This window comes from Sceloporus occidentalis, unplaced genomic scaffold, assembly GCF_023333645.1.
Source record: "Sceloporus occidentalis isolate IW3139 unplaced genomic scaffold, rSceOcc1.0.p SCAF_48, whole genome shotgun sequence".
Lineage (NCBI taxonomy): Eukaryota > Metazoa > Chordata > Lepidosauria > Squamata > Phrynosomatidae > Sceloporus > Sceloporus occidentalis.
In genome coordinates this window covers 3,547,739-3,573,496 of record NW_028317028.1, presented here as the reverse complement: position 1 = coordinate 3,573,496, position 25,758 = coordinate 3,547,739, and the positions used below count along the sequence as shown (strand labels likewise).

Below are 25,758 nucleotides of genomic sequence, written 5' to 3'. Positions count from 1 at the left end.
CCGCCCGACACAGGACATCTTTCTGTACCGCCCTCCGCCACCGGGTGACCGCGTACCGTATGTACTAAAATCTTCCGGATGCCCCACGTCGGGCTGTATGTGTTGTATTACCCAAACCCTTATGCAGAAAGTGCTTGTTTACCCGTCTACCGTGTATTTTCTGTCTGGGGTTGGAAGGAGTTCCGTTAGACTTTACATATCATTTCGGAGACACTGGTCATTGCATTAGTCATCTTGGCCCAACCCGGAAGTTTATGTTCTGAACACGTGGTACGGGGAAGGCTGAGAACTTTGGGGACATCTCTATTCTACTGACCTTTGTATCACGCACGTAAAAACTGTATTTATCCTTAAAGCTGTATGCAGCAGGCCTGTCTGTGCTCACGATGGAGTATTTTACTCGCGTATATTTCGCTGTTCATTGATTCGTGAAGCTGCAGGGGACACGTGTCTTAGAAATACCCTTGGTCGGTATAGAAGCTAACAGTTATCTGATACACCTATATTCTATATATATATATATATCTAGTGAATATTTGATCGTGTGCATCTTTCTGGTCGTGCGTATACTCTATAGCTATAAGGAGTATTTTGCATGAGACATCTGATTGTAAGAATAACCTGTAACTTGTTTAGTGTTGGGGGGGCATTTTTCCTTTACAGCAACTGAAATAGTCTTGTAATTGTATCGGCTGCGTTTCAGTTTGCATAGCTTGTAATATACAATTTGTATGAGGCGGTTGATCTGGTCTCTGATTCAGGATCGCTCTATGCTTATCCAATGCATGTTAAAATTCCCTCAATGTATCAGCTTCTACCACCTGATAGGCGACTTAAATTTATCATCTGCTACTCTCTTGGTAGAGTGGGGAACAGTTTTGTGGATTTTGTATGGCTTGCTTATATTAACAGTATGTGACTTCTCTTCCTCATTTAAAAAAAATAAAAAATGAGCAAAAGTGAGAATGTACTATGACGTGGATACATACATCGCCCTTTCTCAAGTATTTCTATCTTATATTGATATGTATCTTTAAATATGCCCGCTGCCTTCCTTGTTTATAAAATCTTACTTGCATATTTTGACTTGTGAAATAACCTGATTAGCAGACTATATGTAACAAAAGCACTGCCACCTAACAGTTTGGCAGTAATCGGCATTGGTAGGCGCTTATGGTTCAAAGTGTTGAATTGCAATATACAAAAGTTCTTTTTAGTCTTACTTTAGAAGTTTCACATATTGGAGTTCCTTATGTTATTTGCTTACCGTATTCCCTATTTCATACCAGAGCCTGATTACTTCATAAATAATTGGTTTATAATTTAATCCATAAAAGCAAAGTCTAGCACATAAAGTGGATTAAGTAGTGCGTTCCCAAGTATGGTGCTAATATAAATTGCCGCTCGGCTTGGTCTTCAGTTGGGGGTCCGTTCAGAGCAAAAAGAATAAGCTGTGCTTTTTGTGTATACTGCAGTAATGTATTCTATGCAGAAAAAAAAAAAATTACCGACGTTTGGCTGACCTCGGGCTATGTATAGAGCAGTTCTGGTGCTAAAAGTAAAGCAGTCTTCAATAAAATTCCCTTGGTTGCTATGGTGACTGGATCACTGACTTTTTACATGTGATTGCTTTGTTGTGCTGTTGTGCCCAGTTTGTGGAGACATAAAAAGATTATGAATCCCGTAGAAGTTGGTACCCCTGCTTATTATCCATGCATACTTACCATAGTGAATGTTGATTGCTGGACACTTTTGGAATTAAAGTGTGTGTTTATTGTATTACACATTTGTTCCTATAAAGTTTTTGTCACACAGATATAGCCTCTGTCTTGTTATACCCCCCCCCCCCCGCCCATAGTCTTGTTTCTAAAGGAGTACTTTTATGAATTGAGCTCATTGGTCTTATTTTGATCTCTTCATTACATTGAGACTAACATATTAAGTGTACCCTTTAAAAAAGTTAGCTAAATATCACGTGACTATTTGGCATGTCTTTATTTATTTTTGTAAGAAATAATATAGCTGTATTTGTTTTTTTCCTCCCAAGATGATGGATCCGGGGCAAGATTTGTTACTTGCTGCTTTGAGTGAATCTGGGATCAGTCCCAATGACCTATTTGATGGTGATTGTTTGGATATTGGTCTCATTGCGCCACCATCAGTTCCAACCATTCAGCAGGTAAGGTTCTTATTTTGATTGAGAAAATATTAGTGCAGAAAATAAATTCTCAGGAGAACAAGTGCTCCATGTTTGTGAGCTGCGACCCAACGGAGCTCAGTATAACTTGGATTGGGTTTTTTTTCATCTTTAATAGCTCTACAAGCAAACAGAATTCCATGAGGATAACTCATTAGGGAAGTTTTTTGAGTTAATAACACGTGTGCTTTAAGCCTTTCTGGTCTTCTGTTTTTCTTTTCTAGACTGTGCCAACAAGTGCGTCAGGTACCAATAAGGAGTGTGAAGCTTCAGTATCTGTCAAGCAAGAACAAGTGGCTTCATCTACCCCAACATTACTAAATGTCAGGGTACGATGTTAGGCAGTTAATAATTTTTGTGGATGGTTTAATCCATTTGTATGGCTGTTCAACAGGTTTCTTGCCATATTCAGTCATGTTAGCCCCGTTAATTGCCAAATTTCAGGTTATTTGTATGCTCCCTGTTGCTATGAGAATGCCACTGACTGCACTGTGCCAAGCTGAGCAGCACCTACTATTAAATGACTTGGTGACTTCAAGGACCAGTGGCAACCTAGTACATATAGTCAGAAAACCACTTTCCTTAGCGAGTTTAGATGTGTATTCGCTAAACTGGGAGTTTGAAAGTTAGTTTAAATGTTCAATCTTGCAAACTGTACCTTATGGAGCACTATGCCTGCCCTTCATAATGCATGTTAAACCTGTGAGTTTTTAAAGGATCTTCACTTTTTTTTTTTTTAAATGAAATTATTTAGTCAATTCTGCCCTTTTGGAGAGGAAGTCTCTTGCCTTCTTGCAGAATAGCTGAAATGAACCATAACTTATTGGGATAGTGAATAGTGTTGTTAGTCTGCAGTTTAAAGAAACAGTCAAGCCTAACTTTTTTCCTTGTAATTGAAATGTGAATCTGTGTGAACGAATACATTATCCTAATTCTCACTTAAATGCTGTATCATCTCAGGTTTAGTCCCTTTTCCGAATATCAGTGTTTTAAATTTGCTAAAGCTTCTTGCCAAGTTCTACTAGATTTAGGGGTAACGAGTCGTATCAGTGAATATTGGCACAAGGCTTACCTGTAAATTACTTGGCTCACTACACCTGAAGTAGTAGTTAATTTGTGGCTTACTATCCTATTGTAGCCTTCTGTGCAACCTTTACAAGTTTTGGCGTCCTGCATTTACTTTTCCTAAACTTTGAGCTGTGTATGCCTTTTTCCCATGCATGTGTATATTTGTATTGGTAGTACACAACTCAAGATTTGGACAAAACATTGTGTTTTATAGACCATACAAAAACTATCTTCCTTAAACCATACAGAAGTTGTCCTGTTTGGTAGATAAATGAGTGGCAGAGCACAATCTCGCTCCCGACCACGACACACCGTAAATTCAGTGGCTGTAAGCTGAGTGAAACTGTATAGTTAGCTAAATTTTTGTTATAATTTTTTCTTTGCAGCCTCCATCAACCACAACATTTGTACTCAACCAGATTAACCAGCTACCAACACTGGGTAACACAATTGTAATGACAAAACCTTCTTCTGTTACCACCAATCGTCAGACTATCACAGTAACAAAAATCCTTCAGACTAGTACCACAACTAGACCATCTACCACCCCACCTGTAGTACAGAGCACCGTGACCACTGTACCAGGCAAGGAGCAAATTCAGCTGAAAGACTTACTGAAGACCAGCAGCCTCAATAAGCTAATGAAGCTGAAACCCCCTTCCAACATTGCACAGCCAGTCGCAACCGCTGCAAGTAAGTACATGTTGGGATATAAAAGAACCCTTTGAACTCCTGCTTATTCCCCAGTATATATATTGATCTGTCACTTTTAAAAAGGTAAACCCATGTAACTGTTTGTAGATTTGAATAGGCTATATATATGTGCTGAACCAGCACAATAGTAACTACAACATGTATTATATATATATATATATATATATATATATATATATAGTAAACAATATGTATAGCTATATATATAATCTAGCGTATGACAGGGGCACTTCAGCCGTCATATGCACTTAATGCATATGATGCCTGTGCGTTCCCTGTATGTTTTTGTGCTGTCCGTTCTGTAAATACACAGGGAGATTATATACCCCAAAGCTAGATGCCTTGCAGGACATGTGCTTGGTTAAATACTTCTCCCTGCACATAATATACTTTCCTCCGGTTCCAGCACTGTTTAGTGGAGAGTGGCGGCAGGGTTCTGCGCAGACCCTAGTGCCCATGTGTTGAAAGTGCTCCCATTGATTTTTTATTGAGAGCACTTTCCTGCCACTGACTGCTTCAACATGGAACTAGTAAATAGTAGCTGCACACCAACTGTAACCACACACTCCTGTTAGTGTGCCGGCTTCAGCACTTCCTGATTGCACGAGTACTTGAGACAGCACCTCCATCATGTGCCCAAAAGCCGCATCAAAAGAATGAACAGCTGTTAAATAAAATGAGAGGAACTTTATAAAAAATAAACGTAAGTATTGAGCAACTTACCTTGGCGTGCGGGACATGGATTCTTTTGATGTGGCTTTCTTGACATCCCACTCTGCATGATTATTCATCTAGGGCTTCAACTGACAATTTCATTATTTTTTCAATTAATTGGATAAAAAAAAATAATGAACAAACTGGATGTTTAAAACAAACAGCAGAATAAAAAACTTTGCGTAAAATGCATTTCTTGTTTTTATTTCCCGACTTGCCCCCCCAGTTATGCATATCTGAGCCCAGGCTTGCCACATTGCCTCCCTGATATGCCTTATAACCCCCTTATATGCCACTCTGCCCCCCCCGACTTACCCCCGTGCTCCAGACTCCTTGGTGTCTAGTAGGGGCAGCCGGTCCACATCTGCGCGACAACCTCTGCTGCTGACTGGCACTTCTATGACTGAGCACCGGGAGGTCATGTGACGCCGGTGCTCCATAATAGAAGCCATGGCGGAAGTGCCGGCAGTAGCGGAGGTTGTCTGCACGCATCGCACAGACGCCCACCGGCTGCCAGAGAGGAAAATCCAGGTCCCCTGCAGCGCTGTGGCGGATCCGCCTCTCTGGCAGCTGACAAACATTGCGCAATGCACGCAGACAACCTCTGCCACTGCTGGCCGGTACTTTGGCTGGAGCACCGGAAGGTCATGTCACGCTGGTGCTTCATCATAGAAGCCCCGGCGGAAGTGGAGGACAGTAGCGGAGGATATCTGCATGCATCGCTGCAGGGGTTCTAGATTATCTATTTGAGGTCGGATTATAAAACGGGAATTTTGCTCTGAAAAACCCCTCCTCTTATATTCGATAAAATATATTCAACTAATCGATAATGAAACTCGTTGCCAATGTTTTATCAATTAGTTGTTGCAGCCCTATATTCATCAATATCAAGTTTTAAATATCTTCCTAAATAATTGCATTGATTACATTGATGAAAACAATAAAAAAAAACTAACACCTAACTTGAGACAAAAGTGCAACGTTTCATTCATGTGGATAGTGGGACAACTGCTCCCATGGCGGGCCTGATTTTAAAAATTTTAGTCCACTAGCTCAAACCATATTGTGTGTGTTACATGCAGCTTTACATGTACCCACCATGTTGTCTAAAGTAGCCATGGGCTTTAAGCCCTGCCTGTTTTATTTCTTTTGCCCGCTTAGTTTTTCTGCAAACTATGCAGAGTGATCTGTAAGCTTCCACAGTCACCATACATAAATCGGTTTACATGATTTTATTAGGATTGCCACTGAAACACCATGGAAGTAAACAAAATATTGATCTACTTGTAACTGGTGTACTTGCTTATACTGGTGTTAAAAGGCAGAGCTGTCCCTATGAATGCGTAAAAGGTCAAACTGCATAGTTCAGGGACACGGCAAGGACACCAAATGCATTCATAACATAGTAATACTGGCTTAGATGTACATCTGCAAATATATGAACTTTCACAAAACATACCAGTTGCTATAGATGAAATGTTACATTTCTTTCAGAGTTTGTTATATTTTCTCCCAAAGTGGTGTGTGCCACAAAGCCAGGTAAGGGAAGCCAACTTGTTTCACTCAATAAAGGTGTTTCCCTACCTAGTTTGTTCACAGCTTCTAAACTGTCTGCACTTGGGGCTAAAAGTGGTGGAAGTGGGACTTTGTACTCATTGGTTATGTAAAATCTTTCAAAATATATATATATTTTTTTTATTCTGTTTTAAGAGCCGGTGTTAAAAATACAAATAAGCTGATCTATAGTGAAATCTACTTTTTTTTTTTTTTTTTTTTTTTTTTTTTTTTGTAATTTTTCATGATTGTCTGTTTAATTTTTTTTTTAATGTTTTTTTATAGCTGACTTATTGAATGGAACAAAGAAAGATATTTCCAACAAGGAAGTGACAAGAATATGGATCAATGATGATCTCAAGATGAGAAGTTTTTCTCCAACTAATGTAAGTATAAGCTGCCCAAAAGAGTGCTAGCTCAGTTATTTATAACTGTTTTGTGTTCATTTTTTGGGAAGTTTCATACCAACATGTAAACCAGGACATCCCGGTTACCTGTGGAAGGGGTGGAATACATGTATTTGTGCGTGATGCCGTTAAATGTTCAGCCAATAAACTAAATACCTCTGTAGACTTTGGAACGTAAGTGTTGGAAGTACACACATTAACAGCTGTAGTTACATAGATATGTCTGCATAGGTACATTTCGGAATGGTCAATAATTTGGATTTGTGTAGAGGAGTGACACAGGGTTACAAAGTTGGTAAAGCTTCCTAACGTTTCTTCCTCAACAACCCCACCGGTTATTTAACCTACGACTCAGTTCGTGAATGAATCTGTATTGGCGTTTATCCCATCTGTTCCTTACTACCACCGGTAGTGCAGCCTGCACCTCGGTGTTTCAGTACTTTCAGTGGTTGAAATGATGCTATTGCCTTGAATGTTTAAAACTGAAAAATACTTCCCTTGATTTGTAGCCATTATATGAATGGGTTACCGTTCCCAAACTATGCACTGTTGACTGTTCTAAATTCTCTCATTCATTTACTTGTATTTGTAGTGATATTGCTTTTAGAACTATCGGTTTTAGCGTTGCCCTGTTTGCTGCTTCACACTCTAGACTTTCATTTAGATTTGGATGTCCCGGTTTTGCAGCCAAGCACAGTTGCAAAATGATTTTGCTTTCATTTGGGTAATTCTTTAATGACTGTCATAATTTATAGCTGCTTCAATGCATTTTCAGAAAGTCCCTGTCAAGGAGGAGGAGGAACCTGAGGAAGAAGATGAAGAGGAAATGGGGCATGCAGAAACATATGCAGAATACATGCCAATAAAATGTAAGCTTGTTTCTCATTGGAAAGAACCTTTAATGTTTGAGGATTTGGAAATCTGTTGAAGGGCTTGGATTTACAGCAGTGTGAGCGCCTATACTGCTTCTGTGTAAGATGGTGTGTTGGGCTGATATTCCTTCCAATTAATATTGTTACATTTAAAATGATGTGAACATCATGTTTGTAGATCACACAGCTTTACTGCTGGATGGATTTCTCTTCTGTTCTAGTTTTTCCTTTGCTAAAACTGTCTCTTTTTGTATTTATTTTAGTGAAAGTTGGTTTGCGGCATCCTGACCCTGTAGTAGAGACCAGCTCCTTGTCTAGTGTGACGCCTCCGGATGTGTGGTTTCAGACAACTATCCCTGAGGAAACTATTGATAATGGCTGGTTATCCGCTCTGCAATTAGAAGCAGTTACCTATGCAGCTCAGGTGTGTGGCGATCTCTGTGAAAGCTACATTTAAAAATCACTGCAACAAGGAAACGGGCCGGAACGTATTGCTGTTAAAAATTCTCAAATTAAGATACTTGCAGTGTTTCGCATTTGTTAGAACTGGTTGTAAATGGTTTAACTTATTTTTACAGCAACATGAAACTTTCCTTCCAAATGGTGAGCGTGCAGGCTTTTTGATTGGCGATGGTGCTGGAGTTGGAAAAGGAAGAACTATTGCTGGAATTATATTTGAGAATTACTTGCTTGGAAGGAAACGATCCTTATGGTATATATTTTTCTGGTCTACTGTAAGAAAATGTTTGTTCAGTAGCTTCATTGTTCAATAGCAGTTGGATACCAGGTCCTCTTCTAAGGCTGATCTACTCCCACCCCCCAAAATATTGGAGGGAGGGGATTAAAGGGTGTTGTATAGTGAGGACTTGTTGGTACCTGTGTCTAAATTTGCTATGCTCTTGCTTGTTACAATACTCAAGCAGCATGTGAATAGGTCTTGCTTTTCTGTTGGCAGGTTTAGCGTATCAAATGATTTAAAGTACGATGCTGAAAGAGACTTGCGTGACATTGGAGCAAAGAACATTCAAGTTCACAGTTTAAATAAGGTAATGAGAATTTTATATTGTGGATTGATGCCATTAGACATCTTATAACAATGCTTATTGTTTGATTCTATGGTCTGTGTCAAACTTTTTTTTTTCCTCTATCATTAACAGTTCAAGTATGGAAAAATTTCTTCAAAGCATAATGGCAGTGTGAAGAAAGGGGTGATATTTGCTACTTACTCATCACTGATTGGCGAAAGCCAGTCTGGTGGGAAGTACAAAACTCGCCTTAAGCAGCTTCTTCACTGGTGTGGAGAAGACTTTGATGGTGTGGTATCCTTTTCCAGTTCAAGCACTGCCCAAAATCAATGGCTGTCTCAGTAATGTTTTACTTGGGTTGTGGGGTAATGCTATTGGCAGAGGGGACATCAGGGGAAAGGCATGGACAATCATGGTGTATAAAAATCTTATTCCAATGGAAAGAGGGTTTCTATTTTTTGTTATGGATCTTTAACACGTCCTACTTTAGATTGTATATGATGAGTGTCACAAAGCTAAGAATTTGTGTCCTGTTGGGTCCTCGAAGCCAACGAAGACTGGATTAGCAGTTTTAGAGCTCCAGAACAAACTGCCAAAAGCTAGAGTCATATATGCTAGTGCCACAGGTAATTGCGATCTGTTTTCTTTGAATGTGGTAGTTTAGCCAAGGTTAAACTTGTTTTCAGACAGTTGGTTTTGTATCCAAATAAGCAGGTACAGTAAGAGAAACAGAAACCTAATTTGATCTTTGTAATCAGGGCTGTCCACTGGGAGAGCACACCTTTCGATTTCTGATGTATTTTCTCATCTTTTCAGGTGCCTCTGAGCCAAGAAACATGGCTTATATGAGTCGCTTGGGAATCTGGGGAGAAGGTACTCCTTTCAGAGAGTTCAATGACTTTATACAGGCAGTTGAAAGAAGGTAAGGCTCTGTCTGTGCATTTAGAATTGTATCTCTCGTTCCAAAGGATTATTATACGGTCTTTTTCCTGGCACACCTAGCTGATTCACATTGATGTCTCTATTTTATTTCTATATTAATGTTAATGAAGATGTTCCCGGAATAATCCATTCATGTCTTCTAATTTTATGAGACTGAAGGTAGTCCTGTCTGGGATTTGGAGCCTCTGTACAATAGTTTTTACTAAACTGAGCTTAACTTCCTATGATGTTTTCCTATGTAGAGCTTTAAAAGAGAAATAAATCTCCTCAAACTCTGCAGCTGTATTTATACTGGCTTCTATATATTCTTTAAGCATTATTAAACTACTGTTGTATATCAAGAATTGCAACCAATAATGTAAACAACTTTTTCAGAGGTGTTGGTGCCATGGAAATTGTAGCGATGGATATGAAGCTGAGAGGCATGTATATTGCAAGACAGTTGAGCTTTACTGGTGTGACTTTCAAAATTGAAGAAGTTCCCCTAGGCCAAGATTATGTAAAGATGTACAATAAGTCTGTAAAGCTGGTAAGAACCATTTTACTTCTCACTTCTTACATTTCAGGCTTACTTGCCACAAATTTCTTGAGTAGTGCTGCGAGCTTAACGCCGGTTTTAAGTTCACTGGCAAGAAAGCCTCATGGAGCATTAGGACCTTGATTAAAGGACTTTATGTTGGTGAATGGTCCATATTTAATGTAGATTGTAAAACTGTTGTGATGAATAGGTTCAGAATTAGTGCGTACATAGTTGCTATGCTTTAACTACAGGTTTTGGTGTTTTTTTGGTCCCTCCTCATATAGTGGGTGCTGGCACGAGAGAGGTTTCAGCAAGCAGCTGATCTCATTGATGCTGAACAGCGGATGAAGAAGTCAATGTGGGGCCAGTTTTGGTCAGCGCACCAGAGATTTTTCAAGTACCTCTGTATAGCATCCAAAGTTAGAAGGGTAGTACAGCTTGCCCGCGAGGAAATTAAGAATGGCAAGGTAAGCTAAGCTGCGTATTCTTTGTTTCATGCATCAATTCATAGTGCTTTGCGTTTCTTTAAATGTCTGTTTCCTTAGTGTGTAGTTATTGGCCTTCAATCCACTGGAGAAGCCAGAACCCTCGAAGCGTTAGAAGAAGGGGGAGGTGAACTGAATGACTTTGTGTCAACAGCCAAGTAAGTTTGTCCAAGTTTTCGTTTATTTGTTTTTTTTGTTTTTGTTTTTTTGGAGACATTTCCTGTTTTTAGATGGTGTGTGGTTACAGAGAGCTCTGTCCTGTAGGCATTTTTGATAGTCTTACTCTCTATACTTTTTCTACAGAGGAGTACTACAGTCTTTGATTGACAAACATTTCCCCGCACCTGACCGGAAGAAGCTGTTCAGCTTGCTAGGAATAGATTTAAGTGCACAAAGCAATAATAACTCTCCGAGGGATAGTCCGTGTAAAGACAGCAAAGCTAAAAAGAGGAAAGGTGAGTCAAACTTGCACATGGTTAAGCATTTAGAATCTGAAATGAAATAACTTCCAACATTTAACATGTCTCTGGCGTTTGCAGGTGATGAATTGTCACGGGGAGCAAAGAAAGCAAGGCGAACAGGAGGTCTGGCGGGCAGCAGCTCAGATGAAGCCAACAGTGAATCGGACACATCTGATAAGGAAGCAGAGAGTGAAAGTGAAAGCTTTAAATCTATTAGCTCTGGAGATGATGATTTTAATCCTTTTCGAGATGACTCAAGTGAAGATGATGAAGATGGTGAGTTTTCCTTTGGGTTTGTTTTAACTTCGGAAATGCTTACGAATGAAAATTGATAATCAGGTGTCTTATCCCTGTAACAATTCATGCTGAAAGTGCTTATTTGTAGCCTTTTGATTCTTCCTTATTGTATGACTATTTTCCTTAAAATGAGTTTTGGCTTTCTCTTGATTCTTCACTCCTTTATAATGTTCCTAGGATGTTCAGGGCTTGCAACGTCGTTGTAAAATAGTGACTGATTTTAGTTTAGCTGCTCCGGAGATACTCTGAAGTAGCCTTTAACATAGGTTTTTGGATAAGTAGTTTATTGGAACAAAATTAAGGGGAGCTCCCATCATACTACTATATATTTAATGTACAATTGTAACTATTTTGCACTCCTACATGTTCCTCAGAGGTTTTTTTTTCTTGTGACACCAAAGTCTCTTGAATATCAGAACACGGCACAGATTGACTCACATGGGACTTAATATCAATTAGGTAAATATTGGTGCCATAAGAAGTGTCAAAGGCCCTTACATAAAACACATATTGCAACAATAGAAAAATCTAACAATACTGTGGCTTCATGTATGGTCCTTCTGGTGTCTGCTATGGCTAGTACTGTCACTTGATTACAGATGTCTGGGTAGGAAAGGCAACACACATGGATTTACTGTGTATAGGTCACACTTTGAAATCAGGAACAAAGGAACACCCATGTCAAACTTACAATTCACATACGTTGATATTGTTAGAAGCACTTCTGTGTACAAGAAAATGTAAATGTGCGTTGCTTTTGATGGCAAAGATTTTTTTGGTTTTGAGCAAAGGCTTATGTCGGGTTATTAGCCTTCTTCAGGTGGTGGCCAAAGCTTAAATCACGTGAATAACTAATTTATTGTGTGAAACATTGGGTCAAAAGCTCTGAATCCACATCATAGCTTTTCTTCCCCCCCCCCCCCCCACACCTTAGATCCTTGGTTGATTAGAAAAGACCATAAGAAAAATAAAGACAAGAAGAAGAAAAAGAAAAGCATTGATCCAGATTCCATTCAAAGTGCCTTACTAGCATCTGGTCTTGGGTCTAAAAGACCCAGCTTCTCAACGGTTCCTAAACCAGCTCCAATCGTAGCTCCTGCTAGCCTTCCAGGTGAGGACAATAAACCACCGGCTTACAGTTCTGGGATTTCCACTAAGACATTGTCATAATGAAATACTTTTTATCCTCTTTAGTTCTTTCCAGTAACACTAATCCCAGTAACAGCTGTGTGACAAGCCAGGATGCGGTAGAAAGGGCTCAGCAGATGAAGAAGGAACTTACAGACAAGCTGGACCAGTTGGCTGAAGCCCTTCCTCCCAATACACTAGATGAGCTAATCGATGAGCTTGGTGGTCCTGATAATGTGGCAGAGGTATTATCGCACCTCTCCATGCTTCTCTTTTAATTGCGTTTAAGTTTAAGGGAACGTATCTGCATCTTCTGCTTTTTTGGTCAAGCTCCGGAATTGGGTTGCACAGTTCTTATTGTAATAAGCAGTCTTTCAGGTGACATGAAACTGCATTCTTGATATTATTTAGTTGTCTGTGTGCATATAGGGTGATCTAGTCTTGTAATTATAGGGGTCAAACTACTTGGTTTTGTGTCCCCCATTGTTGTGTAATCCTATGTTAGCAATACTGGTGTTTAAATTCAAATTTCCATTTAGATGACTGGAAGAAAAGGCAGAGTTGTCAGTAATGATGATGGTAGCATATCCTACGAGTCCCGGTCAGAGCTTGATGTCCCTGTTGAAATTCTAAATATTACAGAAAAGCAGAGGTTTATGGATGGTGAGAAGGTACGGTATATGTTTGACCGGATGCAACAAGGTTTAAGGTATAATGGGTTTAAGGCATATATTTAACTACTAAAGCCATTTTTTGTTGTCTGTGTAGAATATAGCAATCATCTCTGAAGCTGCCAGTTCAGGAATCTCGTTACAAGCTGACCGCCGAGCAAAAAATCAGAGGAGGAGAGTACACATGACACTGGAGTTGCCTTGGAGTGCGGACAGGGCCATCCAGCAGTTTGGTGAGTTTTCCATACAGTACTGTGATAGGTTCGCACCTTTCCTCCCATGTAATGTCTTAAAAAGAGGTTATTCTCCACCCTAAGTGATAAGTTACCAAATTTCAATTTTATACATGTGGATAGGTCTCACATTCAATAGATGAAATCGTGAGCACAATTATAAGAAAGGACTGAGAATTCAAAATAGTAATTATTTATTTAATAATAATAAAAATTACAGAAATCCAAAATTAAAACAGAGTATAACATAGAATGCCTGTTAAAGCTTATATGCATAAAAAATAAAAATAAACATACCAGTCAGTCTCGATATGAAGTCTAGCTTCAGTCTCTCGGTCTGCCCCAGAGTATAAACAAAGGTCTACATATAAATAAGATTTTGTAACTAGACCTGCGTATCGCTACCTCAAAAAGAGTACTAACGGTCATAAAAAACTCAGGAGAGGAAAATCACCAAGGCCAAGCTGTTGATCATTTTTATAGAATAGCCAAAACATTCTATTCTTAAAACATTAAAAAAATCTTATGTAGCAGAAACTACTAGTACTGCGTAGTTAAATCCTTAACCTTAACTTCTACTGAGACCTGTAACAGTCATTAACCTTAACTTCTACTGAGACCTGTAACAGTCATTAACCTTAACTTCTACTGAGGCCTGTAACAGTACGTTGTACTCCCATGTGATAGATATAACCCCTGCTTTTTTATTCATTTTTTATTCTCTTAAACTCTGTGTATAGCCATATTCTAAAATATTACTTCATCTTGGAATTCACTATAGGGAGTGTAAACTGACTTCCACTGTGCTTGCACCCACTTATACGTGGAGATGATCTACAAATCTTGTTAAATTGTTGCTGCTTCTGATTTCCTTGTAGGTAGAACACATCGATCTAATCAGGTTACTGCTCCTGAATATGTCTTCCTGATCTCTGAATTGGCCGGAGAACAAAGATTCGCTTCAATAGTTGCAAAAAGATTAGAGAGTCTGGTAAGACAATCTAGAAGTTCAAACTTACAGTGCAGTGGAGTTTCTTTACTGAAGGGGGTGTTGGCAGGACAGTTGCAGTCTCACCTCTCCAACTCAGCTATGCCTTATTCAGGGGCAGCTCAGCATAGTTCACCGCAACCGAGGAGAAAAATCTTTACGACAAAATGAATATCTGATCTGACTTCTGTTGTCTAATACAAACACTTATAGATTATAACCAGGATATACATACTGAATCCGTTTTGTAGAAAGCCAGAACCAATGCCAAAACATGCACTTTAGAGCATATGTTTTAAGGATTGATGATCCAGTAGAAGTTTTTTTTTTTTTCCTTTATCGAGTTGTGCCACTGTACAGGCATAGAAGTGTTTTGTGGCAGTGCATCGCTTCTCCATGAACTTGAGTTTTTTTTTTTTGTTTTTTTTTAGGGGGCCTTAACGCACGGAGACAGGAGAGCAACAGAATCAAGGGATTTGAGTAGATTTAATTTTGACAACAAGGTGAGTTTCTTAGACTTGTGCATTCATATAATCACCATTTTGTTTGCTAGTCCCAAGTTGTGATTGCAAAAACCCTCCATGTATTTGTAAGGCGGACACCAAGAAAAATTAAAGGGACCATGCAGTTCTTTTGCATGGTTTGAATGATGGTTAAATTGTCTGCTTAACTATCTCTGTGTAACCCCTCAACAGTTTAATGTATCCCTTACAATGGTTCTTTATACAACTGTTCATTTGTGATAAAAAGAAATAACGCTACTCCTAGTGCTCTAAATTTGATTTACATTTTACGTCCAGGTAATAGCTTGTTTTGCGCTCCACAACATCCTGGAATTACCATATTGCTAATTTACTTCCATTAGCTGCAACTGCTTTTGGCCAAATCACTTTATAGTCAGGGGAAAAAATTTGCAAACCCAGAAAGAGCTCGGGGTAGTTGGTTCCACAACATTTTGCTGATGCTGCTCAGAATGAAGTCCTAAAGCTTGTACATTTATTTATTCCAGTATGGCCGAAATGCTTTGGAAATTGTAATGAAGTCAATAGTGAGTCTCGATTCACCCCTGGTTTCTCCACCACCAGATTATCCCGGTGATTTCTTTAAAGGTAAGCTGTCCTAGCTTTTATATTTGCATGTCTAGTAATAAAGTTCACACAAAGTATATGTACGGTTCAGCAGCGGATTAGTCCTTAGTTATCACATTTGCAGGCATACTGAGACTTGGACACAAGACACTTTCCTGTTGCCATCAATTCCTATCCCTCACAAGTGCTCTGTGTTAGTCTGTAATTCTTATGGCCTACTAGTGAAGTTTAACATGTAACAAACAATAGACTGCAGGACCATATACTATATAGGATGTAGTGTTGTAGAACATTTTTATTAGAACGTCGATCATTCTAATCTTGTGATCTTTCATTTTCCCCTATAGATGTTCGACAGGGATTAATTGGGGTTGGACTTATAAATGTTGAAGACCGATCTGGAATACTGACTCTTGACAAAGGTATTGTCCATACACCTTGGATATATATATAATGTCATGAGACTGATTCGTTTATATAGTATAGTCCCTGTCGTCCAAAAATAATGAGAATGCATTCTGGATACTGTACACTCGGTATTTAAATGCAGGTTTCCATATTATGAGTTGTATGACTTGGTAAGAACTAAACTTACAGGAAAACTTCATTATATATCTTATGCTATTATCTGCATAAAGAGATTTATAAATCAATATTCAGATAACATTCTATTTTCTCTCACCAGATTACAATAACATAGGAAAATTCCTTAACCGAATCTTGGGAATGGAAGTCCACCAACAGAATGCCCTCTTCCAATATTTCTCAGACACGCTCAATGCAGTTATTCAGAACGCTAAGAAGAATGGAAGATATGACATGGGTATTTTAGGTAAGAAGTAGATTTGTATGAAATTTAACAAATTTAGTTTGAATACCTGAAGATGAGAATGGAGTCTCAAAGAAGTAGAAAGCTCTGAAAGTGTGTTTGAAATTGTTCTCTCTATCTCCCTTGCTCTCGCTCCGTCTGCGTTCTTCTCTCCTCCTCCGTCCTTCTGCACTCACCCGGTTGCAGAAGGACTGTGAGGAGGAGAGAAGAACGCAGCAGAGAAGTGAAAGTAGTTTGAGAATGTAGTTAGACGAGTGAGGAAAAAAAGTTTTTCATTTAGGAGAAAAGCCCTCTCAAACTTTGTCCGCAGCAAAATCCGTTGCCTGCAAACAAATAGACCAAAATGCAACTGAAAATTTCTTGGCCGTGTGCACACATCTAGCATGTATCACTCGCAAGTTATTGTACCTGTGTGGTTGTAACCGAATTGCAAATCTTTTTTTTTTTTTTTTTCTTTTCAGATCTTGGTTCTGGAGATGAGAAAGTACGGAAAACTGACGTAAAAAAATTCTTGACACCTGGCTATTCTACCTCAGGACATGTGGAATTGTACACGGTATTGTATTTCATTTTGTAACATGGGTTTTTAGAGAAATATTAATACACAAAAAATGTGTAATGGCTGTGATCAGGGGCAGACCTAGGTGGTTAAGTGTGGCTAGATTATAAGGTTTCACTGAAGTTTTTGATAGGACCACTTGATATATTAATAGAGGATATATTTGCATACAATGGGGGGGGGAGTAGGGCCACTACACTATGTGTTAACCCCTGCTGATTGAGTTTGCTATTTTTAGCCGCACCCATTGGTGTATAAAGTCTACCACATAGGCAGCCATCTCCGTAGACAAACATTGGCAGTAGAAAAGGCCATACCGAAGAGCTCAAAGTCTTTTAAACATAGCACTGTTATAGGATGCCGCTTTTCATCTCAGGTCAACTTGTGAAATTCTTCCCCTGGTCCACTAAGTCCTTTTATTGTGAAGCGTTAGCATTTGCTATAAAGCAGTAGACCATTAACATTGAGGGGTAAGGATAGAAAATCTTATGCTTCCAACTGTGTGCCGCCAGTTTGGGGAAGGCCCTTTCCTGTCCCAGCATGACTGCGCCCCTGTGCACAAAGTACGGTCCATAAAGACACATGGTTTGGTGAGGGGGAACTCGAGTGGCCTGTGCAGAGCCCTGACCTTAACACCACTGAACACCTTTGGTTTGAATTGGAACTCTCCATTACAAGCCAGGCCTTCAACATCAGTGCCTGACCTCACAAATTCTCTTTTGGCTGAATAGACAAATTTTCCCACAGAAACACTTCAAAATCTTGTAGAAAGCATTCCCAGAAGAGTGCAAAGGTGGCGAGTGTCCATACTAAATGCTGATGGTTTTGGAGTGTGATGGTCAGATGTCCACATACGTTGGCCATATAGCGTATATGCATCCTAAAGAGAGACCGTACCTTTAAAGATATGATGATGATGGTGTGATTAGTATATAGTATAATTTGTATGACATCTTACAGTATTGTGGAACATCAAATGCTGTGGTTTCACTTTAACAAAGGCTGGGAACTTGAAGACTTTTCCAGCTGGAATATGCCAGATGCTAATTGAAGAATGGGTTGGGTCAGAGACAATAAGCTGTGGCAAGATACAGTTACCATGTATCCTAACCGATCTGCATAGCAAATGTGTGTTTTAGTGTGATGGTACTTGTTACTGCTTCTGGTGGCTTGCCTTAGTAAAATAAATTCTCTCTGAGCCATATTTTATTTTCCCAGATCATGCAATGTATTTTGTCATTGTTTTGCAGATAAGTGTTGAAAGAGGGATGTCTTGGGAGGATGCAACTAAAATATGGGCTGAACAGACTGGAACAGATGACGGGTTCTACCTATCACTGCAAGTATGTAAAATTATTTGTAAATCTTAAAACTATGCGCAGTGCCAATAAGAAGTTGTTTTTAAAATGTATGCTGCTGCAAAAGTCTTCTTATATTTTCATTTTTTTTCCCCCAGATCCGAAATAATAAAAAAACGTCCATACTGGTTAAAGAAGTTAATTCAAAAAAGAGGCTTTTCCTAGTATACAGGCCGAACACTGGCAAACAGCTGAAGCTTGAAACCTTATCAGACTTGAGAAAGAAATACAAAAAGGTAATATACATTGTCAATGAAAATATGCAAATATTTAGTGTTTTTTGGTCCCTCACCTTACTAAATTCTAAATGTGATTTCCTCCCCTTTCTTCAGGTCGCTTCTGATGATGCTTTTGCTCACTGGAAGGAACAGTACACCTCTTCTGCTGACATATGTACACATGCTTATTGGTAGGTTGGCTTTCTTCTAAGGTTATAGTCTGCTGTGTAGTCCACTTTTATTTTTCCCCTGGACATAGCTGTGTTAAAATTGCGTCTTGTACATCCGCATTTTTTTTTTTTTATCAATAACTATTATATTGAATTTTTCTGTCAAAAAAAATGATATATTAATATAATTGCTAACACCAATCACACTCCTATCGCACCCAGGTTCAAGCATCTACTGGCTGGGCATGATAGTGGGATTATGCCATGCTATGTACACACACACACACACGTACACTCATTCTCGTATTCATTTCCTTAATCATGCATACTCGCTCATACACCAAACCCCCTTACCTGAACTGCAGATCTCTCACTTGCAGACTTCCGCAGGGTCTCTGCTGTTTCCCTCTGTGTTTCTAGCACTTTGTGCGAACAACTTCTCTTGTCCTGCCCCCAGGGGGGAAGAAGGAACGGAGCAGAGTCATGTGACATGCATTCACATGACTCTGCTGGGTTCCTGGTTCTCCTAGCCAGTACAAGACACACTGCTCGCACAATGTGTGACTAACGTGCAGATAAGCAGCCGGGCCCTTATTTTTTTTTATATTAGATTATTTTCGGACTTTTTTTTTTTCCGGCATTTTTTCCGATAATGCCCTTTTCAGACGATATATTTCAGCCACCGATATATCACAGAGAGGCAGCAATCACTGCCAGGGCAATAATGAAAGACCTTTCCATTGGCAACATGCATGTGATTGGCTGCTGCGGGTCTGCCTCCCGCGGCAAGAGTGCTGCTGGCTGCCCGATCAAAATTCCATGTGATCAGTGGCAGCAGTGGAGGGCATGACATTACTACATCAATGCAAAACCAGAAGATGTATCACATGCTTCATTCTTAGTCAATCAATATGGATAACTTTTCTAGTATGACGCTGCAATTAAACCACTGTGGAAGCAGGCTGTAGTTTAATTAGCTAGTTGGTGTTTGTGTGGAATTAACGCAAGTACCGGAACACCATTACGTAAGAAGTGCTGATGCACTGCTGACACCCACTGGAAGACAGGAGCTACTCAGTAGGGTCTGTCTAGACCGTGCTGGGATCTCGGATTACTCCCCCCTGCTGGTTGATTGCACTCATTGTGTGATCGGTGCGGGGAGATCAGACTTTCTCCCTCTTCCCACAAAGGTATTCCTTTTTTTTTTTTTTTTTTTTTTTTTTTAATGATATAAACAAATTTATAATAGTGAGCTCTGTGATGTCATTGTGACATCACAAGTCTCAGACGGCTACCATCACACACATAATGCACGAGATTCAGTGTAAAAGTAAAAAAAATCTAGCCCTAGCACTACATGTAAAAATTATAAAGCCCAGATTCACAGCTCCCAATCCCCTTAAGCCACACAAAATATATGTGGCATTATGTCTGTACACATGGCACTCGCAATTAATTTTTGTTTCTATGGCTTATAATGAAAGCCCTTTATTCTGAAAAAGGAAATATATATTTGTGGAAAAGGGGGATTTTGATTAAAGCAATATATGCCATGGCGACTAAATAGCACTTCCTGGCGCCCAGGTGTTCCTATGTACTTCACGGTACTCGCCTCAATGCACCCTGCAGGAAAGCATAAGGTGCCAGATTCACAGTGATAGGCAGGGGCATGGCTGGTCTCCGTGAGGGGGAATGGGGGGGGGGGGGGTGTGTATACTGTAGTATCAGTCAGTATGTATGTGTGCTGTATGTATAGTGTGACAGTATGTTTACAGTATTGTAGTGCCAGATTCAGTGTGTGTCTCCTTGGTGTTAGTGTGCAATTTTATATATGTATAGAGTTAGTGTTTGTGCATGTGTAAAATGGTGTGGTGTTACAGTATGGTATCAGCACCAGTGTGTATGTGAGTATATAGTGTTTATCAGTGTATGGTGTTAGCGTGTGTACGTGAGCATAGAATGTTAGTACATGTGTTACTGTACAGTGTAGCATAAGATGCCATGTTTCTGTATGGTTTGGAAATGTATGTAAGTGTACAGCAGTGCTTGACAAACCCCGGGCACCAGGAAATTTAAAAAAACAAAACCTGATTGGGGAAGGAAAAAAGGCTGGATCCTAGATCCAAACCAAATTTGTCGACCCCTGCTTTAGGGTACTAAATAATGTCGGTATTGAAAGGGTTTAGTTGTGTTCAGTTGAACATAGAGCGGACCAATGTTCCATCTAATTTTTCTTAGTTGGCGTGCACAGAAAATTTCTCTTGTGCAAAAATTTTGTGTGCACAATATCCGCGTCGCATAAAGTTTTAAATTTTTTTTTTAGCTTTTTCTTTTTTGGGGAAAAACTGTTGTGCGCACAATTTTTGGACGTGTGCGCTCTCTTAAAAAGCTATGTGCGTCTGCACAAGCGCACAGCTTAAAGGGAACACTGGAGCGGAGTATTACGAGAAGTATTGAATAAGATCCCTTTTTAGACTGTTTATTACTGATGAAAGAGTTATTAAACTTTTTTCTGCTCGTGTACCCTTTCCTCTAGGCGAGGCAACTGCAAGAAAGCGAGCCTTGGACTAGTTTGTGAAATTGGTCTACGCTGTCGGACGTATTACGTTTTGTGTGGATCTGTCTTGAGTGTGTGGACTAAAGTGGAAGGTGTTCTAGCCTCAGTCAGTGGCACTAACGTAAAAATGCAGATAGTTCGGCTACGAACTGAAGATGGGCAAAGGATTGTTGGTAAGTGTCTGTCTTAAGTTTTTCATAACTGTTCATGGCATAGTCGCCTCAAAACTTTTTTTTTTTTTAACTTGTTCATTTACTTTACAGGCTTAATCATTCCTGCAAATTGTGTATCATCGCTTGTGACTCTGCTTTCAACTTCGGACCAGTCTCAGCAAATTGCAGTACAACAGCAACAGATGTGGCAGCAGCTTCACCCGCAGAGCATAAGCAACTTTAACCCTTTGTAGTGAAGCGTGCTGGCGGAGCCTTGAGTTGTTGAATGAAGAGTCTGTAGAAGCATTACTGTGCATACAAATCAGGGACAGATTCCAAAGAGTTCAGCCTACTTGAGCATAGATTGACATTCTGTTCTGTTAAAACATGGAGTGTAAGGTCTCAGTGGTAACTCACAAGCTTATTTTATTTTTTGTTATAATGGCACATCAGCATTCTCTTCCTTTGGTGCTTTCCATTCGCTTCTCTAGGTTTTTCACCCGAGAGTCAGCATGGTGAACATTATATAGCTCAATCATTTGACACTGTTAAAGACAGACAAGTTTGGAACATATACCACATTTCTTTCCCTATTTTCCATACAGTGCTCAGGGTTTAGCTTGGTGGTTATTTCATAGGGATTTTCCCTAAGTGCATGTACATGGGAGGTATGATGCATACAATATGTGTATATATAGGTTATTTCCCCTCACCTGTGTGATGTTCAGAATGCATGCTTTCATCAATGCACTGTATTTAAAAGGGTATATTTGTGTTCCTCCACTACTTAGTTAATGCAGAGCATGTCTATGAAAGCATGGATACACCTTTGAGAAGTCCCGTTATAGGGAAAGGAATTTTTTTTTTTTTTTTTTTTTGCATTTTACATCCTGTTTTAAATGCCGCTACTTCATTTGCAATTCTTTCTCCTTTAAGGTGATGTTTGCACACATTTGCTCTTAAATTGTGAAAAAAATTACTTAATATTTTAAGTGTGAATATGCATTTTTTTATGTGCTGCAGAAAAAAGGCCCTTGCCTTCACTTTTTTTTTTTTTTCTTTATCAACAAATTTCCCTTATTCTCTAGCGGGAACAGAATTCCTTTAAATTTCTTATTTTCCCTCCATCGATAATTGTAAGCTAGCCCAGACAGTTTTCTTGCTGGTGAAGAGACACAACTTAAGGTGTGCGCCATGTTATGTTGAGCACTCAAGACTCCATGATGTGTGTTTTGCCTTCTCTGTAACTTGATACCATTTAACTTGTTGTAAGGCATTGTAGAGTTTATTCAGCTGTTTAAAATTGTAATGTACAAATGTGAATAGTTATCTATAATATGGGTAAGGTTTTTTTTTTTTTTTTTTGCCTCCAATAGTACATGTTTATAACAACGTGAAAAGGACGTTTTGTCTTTTCTTGCTTGCACAGGTTGCACTATTGAACGTTTTGAGACTGTATAAACCTGTTTAAATAAAACAAAACATAAAAACCTCCTGCAAGTGTCAGCATCTTGTACGGAACAAATAGTTATTGTACTTACAAGATTTTAATTCTTTGAACTTGAATATAAGTTTAAATATAATTGTTTTTGTACACTCTTATACCCATGAATTCTTGGGCAGAAACATTTTCTTCCCTCTACCCACCTCTTTGTTGGTTTTAATATCATTGCAAGAGCTTCTGCTTTTGCAGAGTCATATAGGATTAGTCAATGCCTTAGAGTGGAGTGCGGACTATGCCTTTCAAAGGTTGTCTTTTTGTGGAAGTTCTGGAGCCTATTGAAAGTACTGGGTGATGAACATTGGCTATATTAGACAATTTCCTAAATCAAAAAAATCAATTTTGTCGTCTCTAAAAAGAAGTGAACTTTAAAACTGGAAAGGAAGTCTAAGCAAAACATGTGGCTTTCCCAAAACTGATGGCAAAGCTAGAACCCTACTCTGGTCAGGATGTGATAGATCCCTTATGGATCTAAGGAAGAAGCTGTGTCCTTCCTGCCACAGGTCTATGGCTAATAAGGAGGCATCAAGTTCCAAGGGCTTTGAGATGCAGTCCACTTATGGCATAATAATGGCTCAACCTGCTATGTCTGTGAAACATTTTCATCTCAACAATATGGAGCTGCTTTTATACCCACTGGTCCACCTCTGCATGTCTCTGATTCAGAACTGGAACCCAATGACTATGGGGATATTTCTTCTGAAGAGGAAGGCCAAGTTGAGGACTCCTACCTATTCCCACAGTAACAGTCCCCTTGCTGGCCTGGAGAAAGTTAATGGTTTTTTAATCAATGGCCTCATTAACAAGATATTGACACTCCAGGTGACTTTGTTTTCTATGTAAACTTCTAAATTCAAGGTTTATGAAGTTCCCAAGGTGCAGTAGCTAAGATTACTAGAAAGGCTACCTTACTCTTGGGAGTGTAGAAGGCCTTAAAGCATTGGAGCCACCTGTTTTTACATCTACTAGTCAGGATTCAGTCAGCAGAACCATGGTAGCATATTTGAATAACTAAATTAACCAATTAACTAACTGATTTCACGGCACACGGCACAGCTAGCCCTGTTGGATATAAACATCAATTGTATAGAACCTGTTTTGTAAAGTAGGCTAGAATGTCTAAAAGCAGCACGTGCTTGTGCAAGCCAAAGAAACAGATGAGATACAAAGTCATTGACATCTATCAGTCTCATATGTTAGAAAAACCCATTTCTATGACTCTAGGTTCTAGATATGAAGAAAAGAAAACTTTGAACACTCCTTCCCTGGAGTGGCCAGCTGACCACAGATCCCCCAAGAGTGTATAAATGACTCACCCAGGAAGTTAAAAAAAATAAAATAAAAAGAGTAGCATGTAAAGGTATGCAGGCCTCCCTTGCCTTGTTTATGATTCCTTGTTAAGAAAGAGACTGCACAAATGGCATCCACGAGAGAGTTGCAAGGTGAAAGCCACTGCTGCCCAGGAAGAAAACAAAGGTCAACACACATTTCTCTTATCTGCCAAGGAACCCAGACATGAGAGGCTTCTGGTAAATACAGAACCTGTCAACTAAAGACTGTTTGACTTTGTTTTACAAGCACTTTCCATCTTTTCACCAAACTCCTGGACTTTGGTGACCTGCACAGTATAGGGTAGTGATGGTGAATGTTTTTTGGGCCCGTGTGCCCAAATTTCTGCATGAAACCAAGTTTCAGACCAACTTGGTTTCATGCAGAACCATATTAAACATGTTTTTTTACGTTGTTTTTTTTCAGTACAAAATTACTATACACAACAGTGTGCACCAATTTGCCCATTTAAATTTTTTTTTGTTTGTTTAAGCATGGAAACAGGATGTGTCAGCAGACTATTTGGCCCATCTACAGGTGATATAAAAAGTCTACACACCCCTGTTAAAATGCCAGGTTCTTGTAATTTTTAACCTTTAATGTGACCTATAACGTGAACAATTCAATTGCAAAACAAGCTGAAATCTTTGAGGGGGAAATTAAAAAAAACAACAACATAATAACCTGGTTGTGTAAGTGTGCACAACCTTAAACGAATACTTTGTGGAAGCACCTTTTGATTTTATTACAGCAATCAGTCTTTTTGGGTAGGAGACTATTAGCATGGCACATCTTGACATGGCAATATTTGTCCACTCTTCTTTGCAAAAGAGCTCCAAATCTGTGAATGCGAGGACATCTCCTGTGCACAGCCCTCTTCAGATCACCCCACAGACGTTCAATTGGATTCAGGTCTGGGCTCTGGCTGGGCCATTCTAAAACATTAATCTTCGTCTGGTGAAGCCATGCTTTTGTGGATTTGGATGTGTGCTTTGGGTCGTTGTCGTGCTGAAAGGTGAACTTCATCTTCAGCTTCCTAACGGACGCCTGAAGGTTTTGTGCCAAAATTGCCTGGTATTTGGAACTGTTCATAATTCCCTCCACCCTGACTAAGGTCCCGGTTCCATCTGAGAAAAAACAGCCCCAAAGCATGATGCTGCCTCCACCATGCTTCACTGTGGGTATGTGTTCTTTGGGTGATGTGCAGTTGTTTTTGAGCCAAATATACCTTTTGGAATTATGGCCAAAAAGTTCTATCTTGGTTTAATCACACCATAACAAACTTCAGCCAGGCTTGGATGTTTTTGTTTTTAAGAAAAGGCTTCCGTCTTGCCACCCTACCCCATAGCCCATTCATATGAAGAATACGATAGATTGTTGTCACATGTAGCACACAGCCAGTACTTGCCAGAAATTCCTGTAGTTCCTTTAATGTTGCAGTAGGCCTCTTGTAAGCCACCCTGACCCTGAAATGTAAAAGCTTTGCTGCTTGACATATTACAAGAAATGATTTGTGTTTTTTTCTGTGGTAGGGCATAAAGCAGTGGCTGGAACTGCAGCAGACATCTACTGAGAGAAACACTTAAAAGTGTAATTTTGTATGTTCATTTTTTAGAAGCATATCTGGGGACAGGGTTACTCATAAATCTAGGGCTGCTTTTTACATAGGACAAACGGGCCCGCATTCGCACTTGTGCGATTCCTAGGAGCCCATTAATCGA

The 25,758-nt window shown here is 39.4% G+C and overlaps 1 protein-coding gene across 1 annotated transcript; it reads left to right on the top strand.

Moving 5' to 3' along the window:
• The first annotated feature begins 2,047 nt into the window (after positions 1 to 2,047).
• LOC149289126 (protein strawberry notch homolog 1-like) lies at positions 2,048 to 21,461 on the top strand. The gene is made up of 31 exons (XM_089490978.1): positions 2,048 to 2,179; positions 2,422 to 2,526; positions 3,652 to 3,958; positions 6,533 to 6,633; positions 7,430 to 7,523; positions 7,790 to 7,950; positions 8,105 to 8,238; positions 8,482 to 8,572; positions 8,684 to 8,845; positions 9,042 to 9,177; positions 9,368 to 9,473; positions 9,869 to 10,022; positions 10,298 to 10,480; positions 10,559 to 10,656; positions 10,802 to 10,953; positions 11,038 to 11,235; positions 12,191 to 12,394; positions 12,451 to 12,629; positions 12,924 to 13,055; positions 13,153 to 13,288; positions 14,167 to 14,279; positions 14,708 to 14,779; positions 15,286 to 15,385; positions 15,712 to 15,786; positions 16,050 to 16,196; positions 16,655 to 16,749; positions 18,003 to 18,095; positions 18,209 to 18,346; positions 18,443 to 18,519; positions 21,035 to 21,228; positions 21,319 to 21,461. Exons 1-31 carry the CDS (start codon positions 2,048 to 2,050, stop codon positions 21,459 to 21,461), a joined length of 4,212 nt encoding a protein of 1,403 aa, XP_089347104.1.
• Positions 21,462 to 25,758: the final 4,297 nt, after the last annotated feature.

Bases quoted from the DNA above. Each gene is read 5' to 3' on its own strand.
- LOC149289126 (XM_089490978.1), top strand. From the start codon at position 2,048: ATGATGGATCCGGGGCAAGATTTGTTACTTGCTGCTTTGAGTGAATCT. The intron at 7,524-7,789 runs GTAAGCTTGTTT...TATTTATTTTAG, and splicing joins AGAATACATGCCAATAAAAT to TGAAAGTTGGTTTGCGGCAT. The intron at 13,289-14,166 runs GTGAGTTTTCCA...ATTTCCTTGTAG, and splicing joins CAGGGCCATCCAGCAGTTTG to GTAGAACACATCGATCTAAT.